The 18,357-nt window shown below is 42.9% G+C and overlaps 1 protein-coding gene and 2 long non-coding RNA genes across 5 annotated transcripts; 1 reads left to right on the top strand and 2 right to left on the bottom strand.

Moving 5' to 3' along the window:
- Window positions 1–4,339: 4,339 nt before the first annotated feature.
- LOC112576169 lies at window positions 4,340–7,165 on the bottom strand. The gene is made up of 4 exons (XR_003101776.1): window positions 6,993–7,165; window positions 6,511–6,618; window positions 5,700–5,863; window positions 4,340–4,829 (listed from the first exon to the last, which is right to left on the bottom strand). It is a non-coding gene; the product is annotated as an uncharacterized LOC112576169 (long non-coding RNA).
- Window positions 7,166–7,539: 374 nt separating this feature from the next.
- On the top strand, window positions 7,540–9,149 carry LOC112576176. The gene is made up of 2 exons (XR_003101777.1): window positions 7,540–8,012; window positions 8,961–9,149. It is a non-coding gene; the product is annotated as an uncharacterized LOC112576176 (long non-coding RNA).
- A 1,557-nt stretch (window positions 9,150–10,706) lies between these two features.
- LOC112573520 lies at window positions 10,707–14,587 on the bottom strand. Of its 3 annotated transcripts, none has more exons than XM_025253992.1 (4): window positions 14,349–14,587; window positions 13,450–13,911; window positions 12,195–12,494; window positions 10,707–11,740 (listed from the first exon to the last, which is right to left on the bottom strand). In XM_025253992.1, exons 1-4 carry the CDS (start codon window positions 14,431–14,433, stop codon window positions 11,451–11,453), a joined length of 1,137 nt encoding a protein of 378 aa, XP_025109777.1. In that variant the 5' UTR covers window positions 14,434–14,587; the 3' UTR covers window positions 10,707–11,450. The 3 variants fall into 3 exon arrangements, with proteins under 3 accessions (XP_025109777.1, XP_025109784.1, XP_025109769.1); XM_025253999.1 differs by having other exon boundaries at window positions 12,195–12,491; window positions 14,349–14,586; XM_025253984.1 differs by having other exon boundaries at window positions 12,195–12,626; window positions 14,349–14,585.
- Between the last annotated feature and the right edge of the window lie 3,770 nt (window positions 14,588–18,357).

Genomic DNA, 18,357 nt, shown 5'->3' with positions numbered 1-18,357 from the left:
GTTAAGCAGTGTACATGAAGTTGAATAGTCATTTTCGGAATGGTAAAGAGTGAATGCTATCAATGCTGGTTGGCATATAACTAAATAAGTTCTAATTAATGGCTACCTTTGTTACGATAACATTGTACGCTTGTGAATGAATATTCTGTTTTTGTACACTACTGAGAGCGAAGTAATAAATCACAGGAAGATTGGGAGGGACATTTGTTGAACTCAATCTTTCTAGGATGTGTGGCTAATCATTTCTTGTAAATTTATGCTCTTGGCTGCTGAATTGCCCCTTCAGGAAGCAAAAAGGCTTCAAGAAAACTTATTGGTAGTACACAGACTTTTGGATAGTATATCATATTTATAAGTTCTTTGTATGGTGTTAATATTTTGAAATTTTGTATGTAGACTTCCTATTCCTAAGAACTGTTTTGGCCATTGTATTCAAAGACTTAGACTGCAGTGTGGTCCGCGGGCAAACTTGTTTAGTACACATTTAAGAAGCAAGGCTGGTGGTCCGCCATAGCTACTTAATAAAAAAATGAGAACCACTGGGATAGAACACTAGCACGCACAAGTGAAACCAAAGAAGAAAGTGTCAGTAAATGAGGAGCAAAACTGGTGAGGAAAACTCTACAGAAAATAAATGTTGCAGTGGAAATGCTCACCTTTTTCTCAGGTGTAATCATCCATGTATGTTTTTGTAAATAGCTCTTGATAGTGCTTTTTTGCATCTCTCCCTAAATGATTCGCTACACATTCAGCTTATATCTTTACATTTGTGCTCATCAGGATTTCAGTATTCTTGGCATCATGATCAGGACTTGGTCTAAATTAATTTAAGTACAATAAACCTGAAGGAGATGTTAAATTTTAATTGTAACATTAAACCAAAAAAAAAAAAGAAACAGTGGACAAAACTCTTTGCTTAAACTATGCATAACTCATTGAAGTTAAATGTGACAGAATATGCCTGCAAGGCAAGAAAATGTCTATACCAGCATGAATGTTATGGTTTACTTAATAACTTCTTTTTTTGTTTTGTCATAAGAGTTGTCCTGTGCAGCTAATGAAGCATACTGTTAGGCCTTTCATCTTTATTTCTCTTGATGCACAGTGTTTGATGACAAGTTCTCCTAAAAGGCCAGAAAGATAACAACACTAGCTTTCTTATCTGCACATATATTTCAATCTTTTTCTGAAGTAACATCAGCTGATAAACAACGATTTCACTAAAGCTGCGAGCAATACTGATTTGTGAATTTTTTTTTTTAATATGTGGGCAGAGCATGTGTTATTGGCTGATGTATTCCTTCTTGAAAGACACAAGTGACAGACTAAAGTTTAATAGGATAGGGTAGGAAGAGAAACTATGCTTGACATTACAAAGTTTGCACATGTGAATTGTCAAAACATATATTGTATAAGTTTTTGTGATTCTTGGCAATTTTGATAAATGGATCAAATTATCAAAGTCTAACAAGAGAATATACATGAGAAGGTTGACATTTTATTTCTATGCAACATTTTTTCTCACAGAAGGACGTGTGCCTTCCTTATGGTATGTTATCAATCAAATGTTCCTGCTATCTGTGAAGCCACAGCTGACAAAATTGTTTGGAAAACAAGCATGTATGTGCACCTCACTTTTGCTTCGTTTGGTTTAGGATGTTTGTACAGGATCTGAAATGGTTGTGAATCTTTGTACTAAAACATGTATATATTTTTTAATTAAGTGGCAATTTACCTTTGGTTGTGAAAATTAAGTCTTTTCCTCCCTTAAACTGCAGTGGCATGATTACATTGTACAGAACTCTGATGGTGCATGATAACAAAGCCAGTAATGAGTCTCCAATAGATGACTGGAGATTAGTGTGTGCAAGCTTGCATGTGAGCTGTACAGAACAGTGTAGATATGTGTGTTGCATATTTGTGCCTTCATATGCATGTTTGCATCTATGTGGTAATCTTCATGATGGTGAGCAAGCGAGCAAGCAGGGAGGAGAGAATAAATTGTCAAAATTTGATTTTACCAGCAGTCATGTCAAGCTCTTATAAACTTTTCTTCACTCCAACTGTCCAGTCACTTTCAGTCTGAGATAATCAAAATTCAAAACTAATCACATTTTTAAATGATCTTGTTCTGGGTTGAACAGCCTTAATTTTTCATTTCCTGTCTCTGGGTTTTGGGGTTGTTTTTTTTTCTATTTTGCATTGCTTTTAACATGTCTCAGTTTATGGTATTGTGTTCCAGTGATACAAGTGTGCAATATGCATGGTTTTATAATGGCAGTATCAGTCTTTTAACCTGCTGATATCATGGTAGCTCTGAGAGTGTGTTATCAGTTGTAATGGCCGATGTATTCAACATGTTTTAGTCACATCATTAACTCACATCTTTTTTCCTGTATCTCTCTTTTAACATTCCTTCTCTCATTGAGAGGCTAACCCATGTCAACAGTATGCAGTATGTTGTCGCCATAGCACCAGTTGTGCTTCTCCATTTGAGCTTTTCACTACACTGGCTACCAACACTACTCGGGATGCACTTTCGCTAGCTTTTAATATCTCTTCTGTATATCTTCACCATAGTTCTTCTGTTAACCGCCTTGCTGGTAAAACACCAATTTTCCCCCTGTGTCCCCATCCCTTTCCCCCTTACTTGTCATTACCCATAATTTTCTTGTCAGCTTCCTGTTGATGTTCACCATTGTGGTCACATTCTCTGACTAAGATTAAATGCTATTGATGATTGGTACTTAACTCACTAGATACTGGTGATTTTCCTGTGTAATTGTGACTACTACATTAGTGTGGAGTGACCAAAGGTCAATGGATGACAGCAGTTGCGTGCAAGGGCCCTGTGTGTTTAAAATTGCTTCCATTCATTTTTAAGAGAACTGAAGTAATCATCTTCACGACCCCTCTCAGATCTGCTTTATGACCCCTGTTGTATGTTGTGCTTGTGTGTGCATGTGAAGAATGCATGTAAGAAACTTCAGTAAAACTTTCTGTTGTTCATTTTGCTAATCATAGAGGGGTTGTTGCTTTTTGTTTTCAATGAAGTGTGAAAGAGAGGAGGGGGGATATACAGAAATAAACTGGTCGTTCAGGTTGAAAGCAGGCATGATGAAGAAATATACAGAGATAAACTGCCTGGTCAGGCTGAAAAGCAGGTGTGATGAAGTAATTAAGGCATGCATTTACCCTTAATTGTGTGATTAGCTTTGATGGTGTTTAAAAAAAAAGCAAAACAAAAACCAGTAGGTCCATGTGTTGACCAAATCACAAACTTAAACACTGGTCCCACCCCTGGTTAAGGGCACCAACTATAGGCTAAAGGACAGTTTGTGAGCTACATTGTAGCAAGTTTAGCCAATACAAAAAGAATAAACTATCCATGACAAGCGTTGCCGAAGTGGCAGTTCATTAAAGGCACACAACTCTACAATCCACTCCCCTCTGTTCAATCTGCTCAGCTCCTCTTGTAATCCTCCTCATTTTGCTTGCATGGCCTGTCAAGTAGGGGTAAACAGGAGGGATAATTTTTATAAATAAATTTTCTCTACCTCATGAGTAGGGAAGTCTTTTTCCCCACCAAAGGTCATTTGGTTATTTACAGCTTAACTCAGGACTAATTATTATTAACTTAATCAAATTATCAACTTAAAAATTAGCCAACTATTGGGTTGTCAGAAAAGTCATGGCATATTTTTCTATTGGCAATTATTTATATAAAGAACAAGGATCAATCAATGATAGATTGCCTTTTTTTTTTTAATAACCTTTTGCCATCTTGCAGTGACATTCTTTGGAGAATCTGTCTTTATTGGTGAAAAACTGAACAAGGTGTTGATTTAGAGCCTCATCTGAACTGAACTAACGGATGAAGGGATGTAGATAATACAAACAGTGTAAGATGGAGTCGTTACATGAGGGTTAACATGACAGTATTGCCAAGGAGTTAAGAACAGTAATTCAGGGAAAGTACTTTGTTAACAGACAAGTGTTCACAGAGCGCGTGAATGTAGCCTTGCAGTCCGAGTGACGAATGTGATGAGAAGAGAGTTCCACTGCTTAGCAGCACAGAGGGAGGACATCCTTTGAACGTATGTGACTGCCTTTGTGGGAGGGAAGGTAAAATCCGAGAGTCTGATGAGGAGCCAAGGTTTGGGGCAGGAGAGTGGACAGACAGGATTTCAGTAAAGTAGTGGGGGAAGAAGCCTTCAAAGAATCCATAGAATAGAGTTGAGAGCTTGTAGTCAGTTCTAGCTGTAGCTGGTAGCCGGTGAAGAAGTGGTGTGACATGTATAGGTCCCCATTCAACTCGCTTGTCACCCCTTGGTGAATAAAAGTTACAACAGATTTATTTACTCAACTGATGATGCCGATTTTCAATTATAGACACCACAGTGGTAATAGTGGACTTGCTTGTGATGAAGAAAGGGGTTCATTTTCTCAACTTTTTCTTCTTTTCTTTTCGGGGGGGGGGGGGGGGATGGAGGCATTGACGTTTTACTTTTTTCTTCTGGTAATGTAGATAAATTGGACCTCTTCTTTGTTTTGTCTTTGAAAGGGCCCATGTGTCACTACACCTTTTAGATGGCATCGGACTTGGGTTCATGATGCTCCACACTTTCTTTGTCTTCACTGTGTCTGCTTGCTTTCGTTAGTTTCGTTTTTTGTGTGTTTGTTGTGTTGTCGTCAGTCACATCTTCTAGTCATTACACACCATCTATCATTGGGGAAACCGAGTATATGACTTGATTTTGATTTTGGCATTTGGCTTATCCCAGGATGGTCATCAATATGAGAATCTAGATGGCGGTCATTCCTAGGACCTGGAAATTTCAAGAAAATTCTGTCACACATGAGACACCATTTGGTCAAGGTCATTAGTATAAGCAGCAACTTGAAATTTCTTCAATCGAAAGACTAAACACACGCGAGAAAACCTTTCTAGTCACATCTACACCAGCACACCCACACCACAGCTACACCTACACAACATCACCCAAGTGGATAAGTCAACAATCAGTTTGGTAAACATTCAGTAATAGCACTCCTAATGAAGCAGCTAGCCAAACTAAACATTAATTATAAACCACTCTTCGAGCGATGTTGCAATAAACCAGTGGCAAACTCGGAACAAAATTAACACTGGATAGATGCTCTTGGAGAGAGACAAAGTGATAACATGGGACTGAGTCAGTTTTTAGAGAAAGACATGTTTAGAAACATATTTAGCTTAAAGCGAGACTTCGAGGAGGAGTTCTGTGGGAGCCACCTGGCGATGGAGACTTTATGTACTGCTTTCTCTGCAGGCTCGCCGTATTCTTCTTGTCTCCCTTTTTTTTCTATTTTGTTTTCGTTTTTCGTCTCCATCTTCTTATACTTCTCCATCTCCATCACCGTCTCCATCTGTCCGCCGTCCACCCTGCGCCCTCACCTCTCTGTCTTCGCGTGGACACGTGACCCTGCTGTGGTATCGGGTAGGAATCTGCGAGCAGGTGCGCGCCTGACCTACGGGCTGCTCAAGCTTCGTGCCTGCGGAGGGCTCCGGGGACAAGGGTAAGAGGAAAGGGGGTCTTCACTGTGTACCGGACAAGAGGAAAGGGGATCATGCAGGACCAGAGGGCAAGCTGCAGTCCGAAAACCTTGACCAACTTATAGACTCGTTTCACAGAGCCGCTCCGCAGTGCATCACTTACTGTTGAAGTCATCTACTTGGAGAGGTGTGGGACGATGCCCACGCAAAGGTGAGTCCTCTTCTTGGAGAGGTTGGCGACATGCCAAAGTTGGTGCAAATTTGGTCTGTCCAAGGGCTTGCTTGCGGACAGGTCATGATGAATGGCTCCGTGCGTGTACGGATGACCTGAAACATAACGTGACGCACATCTCAGCTGGAACGTCACTGCGGCTCTCTTGCTGACAGCTGTGACGTGAAATCACGGAGTTCTATTTATGGGCAGCATCTCGCGCTCTGCGCTTCATTGCACTATGTGACAACAAAATATTTATTTGTCCCGTAGCCAGTCAGCTGGTTGCTTCGTGTTCCGTTTGGAAATCATGTCAAGCAGTGGACACGTGAAAAGGCGTAATTCTCGTGAGCACACGCAGTAAAATGCAGATGATTATTTTATAAACTGGAACTTGTCAGTACCCAAAATATTTATGTGAAGCAGTCTGCGTGCGTAATGCTGAGGTCGCACAGCCAAATGTTGAATAATCCAAAGCCTGAATAATCCAGAACTATGTCAAATGAATCTGATGCCACATCACTAGCGGTTGTAGGAGTGATTGTACCTACAGTATTACGGGACAAAGTCATGATGAAGTATAACAATGTTATAATGAGTTAGTGCCACAGTAATACAGTCCAGTGATGTACTGATACTGCGGGGCAGGACTAGGACATGATGGCCTTCCTGCAAGGCGCTGACATTGTCAGTCCCCCTGGCATCTCTGGTCTGTGTGTCAGTGAACGCGATGTGTGAGCAGCGGTGTTCATAAGAAACTCACCTTCGTATTGACTGTGGCGTAGAAAACGTCGATAACCGTCGGTTGGACTTGGATAAAGTAGATTTTGGTCTGGAATACTGCTCAAATGACGGGACAAAACTCCGGCATCTGAAACAGTTGCAACAGTTTTTCTGTCCTTTAGAGTTCCAAACAGTGCCTTCCACTGACAATACCTTAATGTAGCATCTGCACTGAACACTAAAACATCAGTTAGTAAAAACTTAGCCAGTACACTCCCAACACACATCCCAAAGAAATGAAATGTTCTTTGACTCCGACTTTATGACATGCTAGGAAATCTTTGTTAATTGTTGAAGTTAAAAACAAGTGAAAATTCTGATTGTAAAAGTATTTGGCCACAAATCCCAGGCAGTAGAAGCTAAAGCAGTTGATGAGTATCCTAGGAGATGTTGATAAGACTTAGTGAAGAGAACTGCAAAGCAGCTCTAAGTTGCGCAGGTTCCCGAATTCTAGAAAATTACCAGCAGCATGGAGGCTCCACCACAGGGCAGACAGCAGCAGGGCGACAGCAGCAGCACTCAGCTTGTGGTGTGATCCCGTTGCCATGTCTTGTAACAGCTTTTGCTTAGCATGGAGTGAAGTGTGTTCACTTGCTGGCAGGTCTCTTGCTTATGACAAGTCGTGTCTTCACCAGACCGTTTGGTTTGCTATGAACTCGCTTATCTCACGTGGGAGACGATATCTGCTTCCACGTTTAGTCTGACATCAAGAGTTTTGTCATTGAGTGATGTTGGTTAGCGGGTATGAGTATAGCTTTGTATACTAAATGTACGTGCCTCTAGTTGATTGTTAGATATTAAGTTATGTGTTTTTTTTTGTTTGTTTGTTTTTTAATTGTATCTGTTGTTTGTCGACTGGTGCTTAGGGCCTTCAAGAGGCGCGGCAACCACTAGACGACCATTGTGTCGGTGGTGTTCATGTTGGAGCCTGACAGCTAAAGGGAGACAATCTCTGCCTATGTTTTGCTAGCGGAATTGTCTGTTCACGACAACAACCTCTCAGGAAATCTTTATTTACTAAAGTAATCATGTTTAGAAATTTTTAGGGAATAATGTGATTTTAAATGTTTAGGATCTACTGTTTTGAAAATATCAATTATAAAAACAAATGCTATTCTTCATTGAAATTCTCTGTGGGCAGATCCACTTGTTTCCGAAAAAGTTAGAAAGTGCGCGACAGTGGCGTCCCTTGATTTCTGCAAATGGCGGACTCAGCAGACGACGAGATGTTGCTTGCAACATCACAATGTGAAGCATGTTTTACTGAAGAAGAAGACAAAGCGAAGATGGTGGGTAAGACCATGGCTTAAAATAAGAGCCCAGCAAGGCGCATAGAATGCTGTGATGCTGGAGCTGAGTGCTGAGGATTCAGACTCTTACAGGAACTTATAGAGCCTTGTATCGCAAAGCAGACAACAAATATGCGCGAGTGCATCTCACCTGGCGAAAGGCATGTTGTGACACTGAGATTTCTAGCCACAGGTGAGATTTAAAAAAAAATCAGTCAGTTAAAAAAGTGTCTGTATAAGGACTACAAACACTACTTTTGGCTAAAGTAGATCGAGCGTGGTGTGTCTCTGAAAATGACTTTAGCATATTAATTGGTCAGCTGATTCAGAGTGCATATGGGCAAGATATATATATATAAAAAAAGAAATGGAGCATGGTTTAAGACAGAGAAACTTTCTGAAGAAAGAGACTTTTTTTCACGGGTAATCATTCTGCTCTTTCTGCAAGAGAAGCGAGAGACAAATTTTGTGACTACTTCTGGGCTCATGGTGAGGTTTGCTGTCAGTGGGATCAACTATAAAACTATTTGTTGCAATGTAACTGTCCATGAGCATGAAAAATCAGTTTTTTTCCTCAAATAAACTTGCTGAGCTGGTCAGAAACATTTCATTTTTTAAATTTATTGTCTGTTTAAGATAGTTACAATTGACATATATTTTGTACTGTTTTTATATTGATAGTTTTGAGCAATTATTCACAATTCAACTTTTTTATGTCATGACATACAACCATCTCACACATTATCACTTAATGTCTGTATAGTGATGACATTTTTAAAAAAAATAGTTCTATCCAAATAAAGTTTTATTTTTTTAATATATGTATTTTGCAAATTACAGTGTATGCTCATAGATCTGTTTGAGATATACAATTTATTATCTGGTCTGTGAATATTTCATGACAAACAAAATTGATTGTAGACAAGTTGAGTGGGAGGAGGGTGGAATGCTCAGTATTGTTGGACTTGACAACAAAATTTTTATCAAACTATTCACAGTAGGATATTTTGAGCCATCTTAAACAACCTTTGTGACAAGATGTAATAATTTTATTATATGTTACTGTGTGTATATATATAAATCATTCTGTTTACCAAGTTTAAAGATGTTGATGCCACTAGAGACATTTTACTGGCAACAGGAATTTCAACTGCTGGAAAAAGGGCCATGAAGTGTTGTAGACATCACATGCTCCAGCTCCAGTTATTTTGGTTTTATTTATTTTACACATTTCCCTTGAAAATGTGTTTTGGAGGCTGGCTACCTTTGCTTGGATATGAGCAACTGCAACATAGTAGAATCTTATTAAATAAATAAGCAGCTGCCCAAATTAACATTGTGTTTCTCATTTGTGATGACTGTTGTATACATGGCTCTGCATTTGATGTTTTGAATGTTATGCTTTATGATGTACCTGTAATTTTTCTTTGAAAACAATTAGATAAATTTAGCAGTTTTCCAGTACTGTCAAAATCTGTTCATGTTCAGCAGATTGTAATTTTAGTGGCTGATTTGTATTCTTTTTAATAACAGCAACCAAAACAACAATAATAGTCATGTTGTGCGCACAAGGGCCGTATCAGCTGATTCTTAATTCCTTGAGTTGATGCTCGTTTCACAATAAACAGTTATACAGAACTAGCATGCCAAAGAACAACTTGGATTTTAATGATGCAGCGATCATCATTTAAAATTAAAATTGGTATATACCGTAATACCTGTGCACTCGATCCCTGTCGTTGACAAGAAAGCAATCTGCATGGAAAGCCAACGACTCGTTTTCAACCGTCTGTTGCGATATTGTGCTCTGCGAGGGTCCCACAATTCCCGGTGGCTTTGAAATAGCTCATTTAAATAGCAGGTAGTTTCCTCATTTAAAGTTCCAAGCGGGCCTATAAGGTGGTGCAAACACCAATTCCAAGCGAGCCTGTGGCTGTGGGGGCCATGTTGTAAAATCGCAAACACGAGGACAAGCAGGTTCGCCAAACAGGTTGCGCTGTATGCCCCATGACTTTCAGAAAGTATTTCAAGAAAACAGTGTTTGCCAAACCACGTGTGGCACCACCTTCATCTGCGCCCTCTCGTCGACCCTGCCCCCCATCATGTAACTCTGGTAACGAGGGCGAGGCAAGGCGTGACGTTAGTGCAGGTGACGCATAGTGACGTGCGAAAGAAAACCAGTGCGCTCACCTGGATGCTTGCAAGTGAAATTGTATAAACATTGCTTATTACAACTACAGGGAAACCAAAAGGTCTTTTATTCAGTTGGTTGTTTATTTTAAATTATCGCCATTTCTCCATCTAAAGTTTCTCACACGTAACCTGTTACTGAATTGTAAATACCTCACCTGAGTAGATTGCTGATTACGTATTACAATCAATCCAGTATGCTTCCCCGTAAGTAAGTAAAACACTTCATGGATTTCAATGAGTGCAGCATATATCGTGTCTTATTATCAAGCAAGTACTTCTGAATAATAACAATTTGCTGGCAATCCCTGGTGTAGGTCTGGACACATGTTGGCAGCTCTCTACCTCCAAGGTCGGGTGTTACTACAGGTGGATGGAGGCGCTGTCTCTGGTTTCAAGTGGAGTATTGCTGACGTCACTAGTGTATACCTTTATCTGTAGCTGAGTGAGGATTGTTATACAACTCTCTCTCTTTTTAACTATACACAAACGCTCACACACGGACAAACACACACACATAGTGTCACCCCCTAAATAACGACACACACTGATATCTGTAATAAATACAAAAACAAGAGAGAAAATGTGTATGAGAGACAGAGAGAAAAATAGAGTGGAGCCAACTGATTGCTAGAGAAAATGTAATCCTAATATTAGTTTATAACAGTGCCGTCTCAACAAACAACACTCACACGAATAATGTGGATAGTTTTAATAGCTGAATGAAGTTTACCGTTGTATCATTATTTTGCAGCGATAGAATAAAAGACAGACTCTATGACTGAAACAACATAAAAGTAAGTTTTCATACAAAAGTTGCCACAAATGTAGAACGCAGTTCACAATCGTTGGATGTTGGGAGTGTCATGGCCGACTCACATCATGTCAAAGGTGAGTCAAGATGAATAACTCACTTTGCTGCATGATGCTTTGATATATCGCAGTACAGGTCGTGGGTGTTGCAGACAGGTGGAATGGACGAGCCTGATCCAAGTGGGGACCAGGATAAACATTTAGTGAGGGTGAGGATGAAGAAGTCTGAATTACGCTTTACTTACAGCAGATGTACTGGGGGTTGTCCATTGACACGTGAGACATCAACTTTTATTTTAAACACATGTCTGTCTGAGGTAATCCTTAGAGACAGATGACATTAACTTTGTGAGTATAAGGCCAGAAAACATCAAGCATCCAGCAAATAAATATATCAAAAGGTCAGTTGAAAGCGGGGATAATTATGAAGACTGGCTGCATGATCGTTCGCATTCTTTCCAAGCTATCGAGGGGCAAATTTTCTTCAATGATTGGGAAGGAGCAGTGCAAGATCCTGTTTCTCCCAGTTTGGCTAAAATATTCTTCTTTTCTCTTCATTTACTGTCGGGACTGGTGACATTGTCACGAAACATTTTAGTTTGTATTTGCATTACCAAATATTGTTCATTCAGACAGCTCGTTCGCTACTTTCTGTCTCATGATCGTCCTGATGGCCGGAAACAGCGGAGCCTGAACTATCTGAGCTCTTCTCGTTTTCAGATGGTGAGTCTGTATTTTTGACATTCGTGGCCAAGTCTACAGACGTTGCTTGAAGGTTTGGGTTGCTGGGTTGGTTGGCCTGCTGGGTCACGTGGTGGCCACTGAAATGGTGCTTGGTGCTGCTCGAGTCCACGTCGTCCTGAGCTACCGACGAGCTTTGGCTTTCGTCCTCATCGTCCTCATCGTCCTCTCCTACATCTGCAACGACAACGACCTGTTGCTATCTAACTGTGCAAGAAACCACCTGCTATATCATCGTAACCAAGGAGATACCGGTAAAAGCGACTATAAACATTTATCTTGAGTCTGAACGATCAACAAATACTCTGTTACTAGAGGCGCACTTCCTTCATCACTGTAATTACGGATTTAACCAGTCAATGGAAATACTTTTTTAACTGTTGAAGACCCACCCTTTGTACAGGTTTGATCTTGTCTACAAATGCACTTGAAACTATAAAGGACAGACATGAAAACAATAAATTTTGCCCAAGGCTACTAGGCGGTTTGTGACTGACTATATACATTATATATATATAAAACACCATTACAGATAAAATGAAAACTAAATGAGTCACTACCTTAATCAAGACTTGACCATAATGAGAGGATGACTTTAATTTTTAATCAGGGACTATTATCGTGGACTGACCTGACATGTAATCAATGAAACCGCTGACAAAGCTCTCGAACATCTGTTCCAGCTCGGTCCTACCAACGGCGGACGCCAGTTGGCGCAGTTTGGCGGTGGGCTTGAACCCAGGGAGCAAGTGCGGAAAGCTGGGTGGCTGATACACTGGCTGAGCATCCCCTGGCTTGGGTGCTGCCATCTGCTGCTGCTGCTGATGATGTTCGATGTGCTGACTGTCCATCTGTAGCTCGCTCTTGGATGTTGCCGGATGCGCAGCAGTCTCTGTAGGGCGACTGTCCAGTTGCAGGCCGCGGGCATCTGCTGCAACAGAACTGGCCTCGTGAGACGAGCTCATCCTCCTCTCGCTGCTCACCGACTCATCGCCTCCCGCTAGGGGGCGCGGGGCGCTGGCCAGGTTACAGCTCGCACTGTTTTTGTCAGAAGACCCATCACCTGAAAAAACATAATAGAGTTAGCTGGCTGGACGCCTGTCTGACCTGACCACCAGTAGTTCCTGTGTTTTGTCGAGGGCGTTGGTGCACTTGGGCGCTTGTCTGTCTGCGCACGCTTGGATCCTCGATTGTTTCATTCAAACATCAACTGATTAGTTAAAATTTTGTATTGGTTCAATTAAATTATGAATTGCCTTAGCCGTTCAGTCTGCATCCTGAATACCTGTGTGTCTCTCCCAACATGTAGCCTACTTACTGTGTGCTTAACCTTCTTTAAATGAACACTTAGTCTTTCATTCGTATATTTTTGTAAGTCCGCGTGGGTGAATCGTATGAAGGGTGCTTCCTGTGTCCCTCCCATACACCCTAAATGCTCTCAAAGGTGTTTATTTTTTAGATGATACGAATTATTGAAAAAAAGTTGAATGATTGGTTGAACAGGATGCCCTAACCCCAACTGACCCCAGCAAGTATGCATCATCAGTTCTGATGGTTTATCACAACACGGATTTCAGAGCTTGAGACTAGCTGAAGCTCTTTTGTCAATTAAGAGAAACGGTTTGTGAGAGAATTTCATTTCAGTGAAATGTTGATGACAGCAGTTTGTAAATAAGCATTCAAAGACATGACAATATGACCGATAAAATAATAGATGACCTACAAAAAGAGATGACCCACAAAGAATGAGACGATCCACAGAAGATGAGAAGACCTATACAGTTTGCCAAAGTTTTCTGTAACAGCTACCACCTTCATTTCTCCCTTCTCCGTCCATGCCAAAAAAGGAAAGAAGCAGATTATTGGGTAATAAGCTTTGAGCAGACCTCTGGCACTGGATGTCTGGTACGCTGGGATGTCTGACTTCTCTTTTTCATCCTCCAGGTGGAGCGTCAGGGACGCCGCTGGTTGGCTGTCCGTGTTCTGCAGGTGATGCTGCTCCTGTGCTGCAGGCTGCATCACTCCTGCTGGCAAGTCGAGGTATTCTTTTTCCAGAGCTGCTGCAGCTTCAGCAAATTCCTTCAGAGAATCCTCCATTTCTTGCTCGGTGTTGAAGCCGCTGGACCCGCTCTCTGCGGGATGATCGTTGTGCTGCTCCTGATCCTCATCTCCACTGTGAACAGCCTCCGCTCCACTTCCTTGTAGATACTGAATGTGGAGACTACCACTGCCATCATCAGCCTCGCCGTCATGGTCGGAATCTGTCACGAGCTGCTGTGCCTGAGCGGTCAGCCCTGTCTTGCCTTCCTGTCCTCGGTAAGACACGTCTTCGTGCCCAGGCACCGGACCTGAACCAACATGACCCCAGAGGCTGCTTATAGGGCACCATGAGAAAACACAGTGCATACAAACTCACAGTCTTTAAAAAAATCAGTCAAAAAGATGTTAACGAAAAATATAATAATGCATGAAAAGTTGAACTATTTCTGGGTTAGGAAAGAAGTTCCGTTAGGGTCAGAGTATTTAAAATTACGAAACAAAAATAGATATGTCCTTTTTTCTCGAAATACTCGGGTTTTAGCCAATAATTTTATGTCATAAATAAACTTTGCATCCATCTTTGCTTTGCTGTCAATAGACTACACTCTACATCACAGAGACTTGCGGTGAACAGACTACATGCCGACAAGGAGGAGAAGCAAAGACTGCAGCAGCAGCAACAACTACCGAAACAAAAACAAAACCAAAGAAAAGAGAGACAGGGTGTCAGCAGGACGACTCCTACCCGCTGCACTCAGACACCAGGAGATGGCGGACACCATCAAGGCCAATACCACAGCGACCACACTGGGCCTTGACCACCCTTCCATTGCAGACGGTTAGGCAAGAAGGCAGGTTGACAAACACACTGCAAGGACAGACTGACTGTCGTCTGCTCGCTGCTGGCAGGACGGCTTGGCGGCGACTGTGCGGTTGCGACGATGACGGTTATCTGACGTTGGAGACGTGCTTGGTGTAGCTGGTGCACCATTGGTGATGACGACACAGCCTGACGTCTCTTGTCTGATGTTGCTGATAACTGTCATGGTGTGCTCTACGTCAGCGGACACGCATGATGATGATGACGATGATGATTGATGACGACGATGATTATTATTATTGTCGAACCCAATCTCGAAATGTTTCGCTATTTTTTTAAAAGCTGGACTTACATTTTCTAAACTGTCAGGGTTGTGTTTCTGGGACTTGTCAAAGCCAGCAAAAGGCCACAAGTGCTCGTACATCAGCAGAACATGACAGTAAACCGTCTAAGACCAGAGGTTGGCTGCCTCCAGACAATACCATGTCTACTCTGGCGAAGACACACCACCTCAGCTTTACGAGAGCGAGGGATTAGAGAGAAGGAAGACAGCGCCGACAAAAACGTGAGGAAAGCGTTAGACCCACGCTCAGACCTACATCCCAGAGAGCGACAACAGCCACACAAACTACACGTCGCTGTCTTCGCGCTGTAGACGTCAGCGGAAATAAAAAATAAACAAAAATCCCAAACCATCTAAACCAAACCAAAACAATCAACCGAAGATAAGGAGACCAAACCCGAGCTGTCCTCAGTCTTTCCTTGCACGTGCCGTTGCTCTGATGCACGTCCCTTGCGCATGCTCAGAGGAAGCTGGAAGATCTCCATTTTCCGGACGGAGACATGAGCACCCTCTCCCTCTGACACCAACCTCCATGTGGGAGGCGATGTTATTGCCGATTTGACAGGCTGTTTGTCGAGGGTGGAGCACGCTCCGTGCACGTACCAGATGATGTGCACGCGCATGTGCATGCCCGCGAGATGAGTTGTGGCAAGCTCCATCCCCCAACACCACAGCACCTTGACTGGTGCACCATTACACCAAGATGGAAGTTCACGAAAATGTCCTGTTCGTAAACATAATGACTTGTCTGCCACAGAGAGTGGTTATTTTGTGATTGACTGTGGAGGGTGGGCTGGACACAGTCTCCATATTTGTGGCCGCAATCATTTGGAACAAGCGAACGTTGAGAGCAAGTTGCTTGACCTCAACATTGACCTTTTGACACTGTGACTATAACTCCAGCCTACTAATACATTAAAACGAGGCAGACATAATTCTTTTCCTTTGATTCTCAGTTTCGTTGGCATTGACCAGGGTATGGGTAGAGTAAGGTTTGAGTTGGGAGAGGTGCGAGTCGCTGGAGATGGCGATGGAAAGCTGATTCCAACCCCACCTTCGCCATAGACAGCGAGCACGACTCAGGTTGAACCCTGGTTTACATATACCACTGTCTTCATAGAAATATGAAGTGAAGGACAAATACTTCAGTGGACGGCAGGATTGCCTAATGTATGACTGCTGACATGCCACCCGGGGTACACACACACAGGTGTGCAGGTAATAGAGGGGGAGACAACTGGCACAGGGCAAGGGACTTGCTGCAGGCCCTGTGGCTAGTTTCTGGTTATGTGAATGATTTGGGGCTATGATGTATGTGGGGCTATTTTGTAACATACCATGGGGGAGGGGAGCACTTTGCAGATGAAGTGAATCTGTAACTGTCAACATACTCAGAAAGCGAGAAACGTGATCAGATCCAAAGCAGAGCATTGCCACACTGGGATTATATTAATAATAATATTTGATTTAACAGATTCCTGTTCCTCACCATGGAAACGCCATGATAACACTGATAAACACTGATACACCTGACATCATTTGTCTCGGAGATATCGGAAGCAGTTCTGCCATCCAGCGACTTGAAGAACTTTGGAAGCTCGATCACCCATGTTGCCAACGGCAGGAGTCCAGAACACCGATGGTGTCAGACACCTAAATACCGAGAAGTTCATTAGTAGTTGTTGTATGTCAACACAACACCCAGTAGTTCATTACCAGTTCTATGTCACCAGCATAGTGACTGGTTTGTCACAGAAAGGCGAGGTGCTTGTCAACATAGCTGTCTAATTAATACTTGCTGGTGGGCTGCCAGGTGTCACTGATTGTTTGCCTGAAATATTGCAGTAGGCACACGTAAATGGCACAGGTAAGGTAAAGTAAGGTAAGGTAAGGTAAAGGCTAAATACCGTTTTCTTATGGCCACAGAACCAGTGAGGGCGAGTGGTCCCTCCTGGAGTGTGTGAATGATGGTGGCATGTACACTATATCGTACACCAGCAGGATGGGAGGAAGTGAAGTGTTGCTGAGGCAGATGGCGCTGCCCACATACAGAGCGTGAGTTGTGTCTACTACACCTCCTTGTGATTTCCCACTGGGCATGCTCTCAGTCCCTCCCCTCCCACCTTATATCTACTCTCTGTCTGAAACTTGTTTACTCTTCCCTTCTGTGTACACTCCCAGGATACAGTCCATCAAGGCGCCAGCCCGAGGAGGAAAATTGGCGAGAAACACAATGAAAACCTCTCGTGACAGCCGACGGCCTCGCTTTGATTTCTCTCAACGTGGAGTGTGTTAAGTCCCCCTTCTCCCCCCACCGCAATATCGGGCCACCCGTCCCGGGGGCATAGTTGTGCGCCCCTCAGTCCCAATCAATCCACTGGGCGAGAGGCTGGTGCTGCGGTTTATGATCAAAAAATAATCTCTTTGCTTACTTCACGTGACTAAGTGTGTTTCTGGTCCCAACTCACTCTCCACCAGGAACCAATACAACAGACAAGTCCCCTGCTGGTGTCGCTGTTGTTCACAAAAGCTGACGCGACTGAAGCAGGCGTTTGAAACAAGGGAATTTTTAGCTTCCACCTTCTTCTGTTGGTGGCTGCAGAGTGGGAATCGTTCAACACGGACTGCACGTGCAGTGTAACAAAGTGGTGGTGGTGGTGGTGGTAGCGGGTGGTGGACGTCCGTGGGTGGTTGTGATAAGGCTAGATCGTGACGTCACAGTGTAGGAGTTATGTCTTGTTATCGTCTGCTGCGGGTATTTTACGATACCAACGCCAGACACCCTGTTGGCCTGGTGTTGCCGAGCTTTCAGTTATATATCATCGGCCATAAAGACAGCCATCAGGAACTTTCCTTCTTTCTCTTTTCGTATGCGTGTGCGTGTGTAGTGCGTGCGGCGTGCGTGTGTTCGTGTGTGTGTGTGTGCACGCCAAACGACGGCTGATACTCTGCATGTTGTTGTCTGGGCTGTGGTGTTCAAAAACAACCTCCGGGCTGTGAAACCCTTGAGCTCGCCGTGAGAAAACCGTGGCAGACATCGGAACCTCACTGCTCGCCTGCCAAAAGGCGTTTTTCAATCTTCCACAAATTTACTGGAGTCAATAAAACAGCCTTCACCTCCCTCCCCGCTCTGTGAGTTTCTGCTAGACTATGACGACCCACTAAACCAAAGACAGCTCCGTGTGTGAGAGGGTGGCTCGGTGGTTCACTCGGACATCTTTCACTTGTCATTTGTGATGGTCGTCTCATCTGGGTTCAATTCTCCTCTCTGTACTTCCGTGCATTTCTCCGGACGTGACACTTAATCGCAAACTCCTGCAATAAATCCTGTACCTGTAGAAGCCACGCCGCCCACCCCAGTGACAGCGAACTGTCAACCCAAACCGTATTTGTCCATGGGTGGGGAAAATTAGAAAGCTTTTATGCGCCGGGAACCTGCATCTGTGTTACAAGTACACAAGAGACTAATTCCGCTAAAAGGAATCCTGATAAAAACCAGAACAGTTTCAGTGAATTATTGCTCTGATTTTTTTCTAAACTTCATCACGGACTTTCTCGCGAGGCCACATGAGACCTCCGTGATGACCGACT

Source organism: Pomacea canaliculata, linkage group LG1, assembly GCF_003073045.1.
Source record: "Pomacea canaliculata isolate SZHN2017 linkage group LG1, ASM307304v1, whole genome shotgun sequence".
NCBI lineage: Eukaryota > Metazoa > Mollusca > Gastropoda > Architaenioglossa > Ampullariidae > Pomacea > Pomacea canaliculata.
The sequence above is the reverse complement of the archived record's forward strand: the minus strand, read 5'-3'. Positions and strand labels throughout refer to the sequence as shown.